This window comes from Fonsecaea monophora (assembly GCF_001642475.1).
Source record: "Fonsecaea monophora strain CBS 269.37 chromosome Unknown Scaff201, whole genome shotgun sequence".
Lineage (NCBI taxonomy): Eukaryota > Fungi > Ascomycota > Eurotiomycetes > Chaetothyriales > Herpotrichiellaceae > Fonsecaea > Fonsecaea monophora.
The window spans coordinates 20,829-24,501 of NW_019174132.1; the positions used below are offsets into that span (position 1 = coordinate 20,829).

The following is a 3,673-nucleotide window of genomic DNA, read 5'->3' on the forward strand; positions in this document are numbered from 1 at the left end:
TTGACCGAGCTAAGTCCCGTTAATCCAACCACCTGGTCTCTAGGCAATGTGCTTTCCGATCGTCAAAGGACCAGTAGATTCTCCCGACATCCGAGGTTGCAGATCTGACACGAAAACAGGCTTGAGAAGCCATGTCAATACCGGCCATCTGAGTCGCATTCGCGCTGTGCTGCGACTGATGTCTTGAGCAACTTCCTACTAGAAGGCAAGCTCCCACCTCCCGGTCGGTTCATGACATGCAGACGAAAAGATACTCTCTCATGGCGTGTCTAACCAGCTAATATGATTCCGTCCCACCGTCTTAACACGGTCCCCCACAATGGCTTCAGCCATTTCTATTGATCAAGATGCCTCTGGTCCGAACCTGAACATCGCCCAATCTAGGACTCGACCGGCCTCACTTCCAACCCTTCGAGCTTACCAGCCTGTTCCCAAGCTTCAAGCGTCTCCATGAAACGTTGGATGCCCTCGCCCCAGATGCTCATCCTGGCGACTTTCATCTTCGCCTCCATCGACAAGCTGTCCATGACTCCTTCTCCATTGAGATAACCGGGCGTACAACCCGCCATCCCCGCGAATGCGATGCTTCTTTTGAGCACTTCCCCCGACCAGATCTCTTCCGCCTCCTTCGTTGGCTCGATTACTATTTTCTGGCCAGGATGCCTTGCCTGAGCTTGGCTGATGATATGGGCCACATGGCTGGACATGATGTCGAGCGCAAATGTCTGGTTTCCCGTTGCAGCCGCCTGGAACGGGCCAGGCATGAAGAAGTTGGGGAAGTCGTGTGTCATAGTCCCATGTAACGTCGCCACGGCTTCTTCCCACTTCGCGTCCATGTCTTTGCCATTCCTGCCGGTAATCTTCTGTGGTTCCTCGTTAGCCCGATGCAGAAACAGACGGGCCAGATGGCAGCGGCTCTACCGAGATCTAAAACACTTCCAAGAAGAGAGCATGACTTACCATACCCGCACGAAACGCAGGGCTGCCGATTCCAGGGGCGCGAAAACCAGTACTGAAGATCAGAATGTCCAACGGATACTCCTCGTTGCCCACAACGGCTCCTGTGGCCGTGAGACGATCGACACCCTTTCCAATTGTGTCAACAAGCTCGACATTCGGAAGATTGAAGCACGGTAAATAGTCATCGTGGAATGTTGGTCGTTTGCACCACGTCGTGTACCAATGCTTGAGCGCCTGAGCAGTCTTGGTATCCTTCACAACCTCATCAACCCGTTGGCGGATTCGCTCGGCGCGGGGCAGGTCCACAGCGTGCAAACGTGCCACAAAGGCCGGGATCTCCTCCACCGAGGATGGCAGATCAGGCCCTCCAATCGCACCACGGTATGAGAGGCAGGAAGTCGACTGGTCGTTGACAAGGTCTCTATCATCGGGTCGAAGGGCACCAGACATGTGGGCTGCCAAGTTGAGATTCCGCTCCCTCCACCAGCCAGGATGAAATGCGACGGTAGAAGTCCATCTGTCCTTGTCTGTGGCGCGTTGGCCGCGTATGTCGACAGAGGATGGAGTCCGCTGGAAAACAGTGAGGTGTCCGGCATACTTGGCAAGTTGCGGAATTGCCTGGACCGCCGTGGCGCCAGTCCCGATTATGCCCACTCGTTTCCCCGCGAGCCTGTCAAGGACCGGATTCTCTTCAGAACCGCCAGTGAGAGCATAGTTCCAGCGCGATGTGTGAAACGAAGCACCCTTGAAGTTCTCGATCCCAGAAACGGCAGGGAGTTTCGGATGCAGAATCAGGCCAGATGCCGCAATGACAAACTCCGCAGTCACATCGATCTTCATTTGAGAGCCTGACTTGCGCTCCTTGGTCATGCCGACTTTCCACTGGCGGCTGGATTCTTCCCAGACGAGAGTATTGATTTTGGTGCGGAACATGACCGTGTCCGAGAGATGGTATTTGTCTGCGACGGCGTTCAAGTACTTCCTGATCTCGTGGCCGTACGCATACTTGTGCTCTGGGACGTAATCCATCTCTTCAAGAAGCGGAAGATAGCAATACGACTCTATATCGCACATCAACCCCGGATAGCGGTTATAATACCACGTCCCTCCCACACCCCCAGCGGCGTCAATGAGACGGATCTCCGACGCCGATATGCCTGCCTGGATGAGCTTGACGGCGAAGAGCAGGCCGCCAATTCCAGCCCCCAGGATGAGATACTTGACGTGCTCGCCGTCGTTGACGGTCACTTTTTCCGAGCGCTCGTCGACCCAGGGGTCTTCTCGATAGTGCTTGAATTGCTCCGACAGCGCCAGGTCCACGTACTGCGCGTCGCCGTCCGGCCGTAGCCGCTTCTGCCGCTCCTCGTCGTACTTTTTCTGTATCTTCTTCACGCCTTCTAGGATGTCAACGGCACCTGCGACTTGCGCATGATTGGCGATGCCGTTCATGGGTTCTGCAGCTGCGGCTGCGGCGTCGACTTGGATGTCTTGTCCCACGCTCGGGGCGGGACTGTCTGCAGGATTGGCCGTAGATGCGTGTCTGGCCATCTTGTTTCCCGCTGTGAAAGAGTGAAAGAAGTGAGTCAAGGCGCAACTGACCCGGTCAAGCACGACGCTTATGCAGTGTCTCGGAGACGAGGATCCGAGGGGACATTGAAAGAAAAAGCGACGTGCTCGGCTTTATGAGAAGTTGTATGCATTGGCACAGTGGTGTAATACGGCCTCTGTCGTGGGCAGAATTGGTTTCACAAATGGGTTGCCTGGGCATTGGCATCCCAGTCTGGGCTGTTCAACTTCGAAACTAGACAGGTATGCATGCATATTCCACAAATTTGACCGGATGAAGTAAAAGGGTGCAAAAGCGGCCCGGTGACCCGCCCTTCATGAGATGACCCGGGGACATTTGTATGATTATCAAGTATGGAGCCTCCCGACGAGCGTAGAGAATGTGTCGACCTGCTTCTCATGTTCTCATGAGCAGCCGCAATTACGACGACAGATCCTGTAATGCTGGGCAAATGAGCACCTCGTAAAGCCAGATCCCTGTTTCACACCGAATGCGAATCCACCGTAGATATCGTTTGGCGTGTGTGCTCATGAAGAGAACACCGGGGCTCCATACCGAAGGATCAATCAAATGCTGACGGCTTAGGCGAGGCTGACATATATTGTGGTATGCTGTGTCGGATCTGATCTGACCCGCGAACTAGCAACATCTAGACGGAGTGATCGAGTGTCCCGGCTGTAGATAGCTGGAGATGGATCGTGTGACAATACAATTCGCTTTCACGCGTGCAAGTTCATGCGTTGAGGCCGACAGAAGCAGAGGAAGCTTGTATTGTGTACCTTGGGCATTTCACCACATCTCCATAGACATGTGCCTCGAGAGTGTCCTACCCTTTAAGTTCGATCGTCTCCCGGATTATCTCTATGTTCGGTTTTGAATACACTGCTTGTAAAGATCGGCGGACGTATTCCCCCGAAGTCACGGGCTGGAATTTTGGCGGCTGATCGGGCGTGACAAATTGTTCAAGAGCCTTCAATTCCGCCTCCTGGTTTGCTGTAGAAAGTAAGCAGATTGCATTGAGATGACTGATAGACAGATGCTCACCTCCTAGAAAGAATGGGACCGAGTATCGGTCCCGCCTTGAGTGGTTGAGTACTCGGTGCATGGTGGACACAAAAAAGCCCATTGGTGAGCATGGCCATGGAA

The 3,673-nt window shown here is 54.0% G+C and overlaps 1 protein-coding gene across 1 annotated transcript; it reads right to left on the bottom strand.

Annotated features, from left to right (window-relative positions):
- Positions 1 to 380: 380 nt before the first annotated feature.
- On the bottom strand, positions 381 to 2,508 carry AYO21_11977 (hypothetical protein; the record flags this gene model as incomplete). The annotated part of the gene is made up of 2 exons (XM_022661827.1): positions 381 to 863; positions 961 to 2,508. The coding sequence occupies 2 exons, from the start codon at positions 2,506 to 2,508 to the stop codon at positions 381 to 383; spliced, it is 2,031 nt and encodes a 676-aa protein (XP_022505871.1).
- Between the last annotated feature and the right edge of the window lie 1,165 nt (positions 2,509 to 3,673).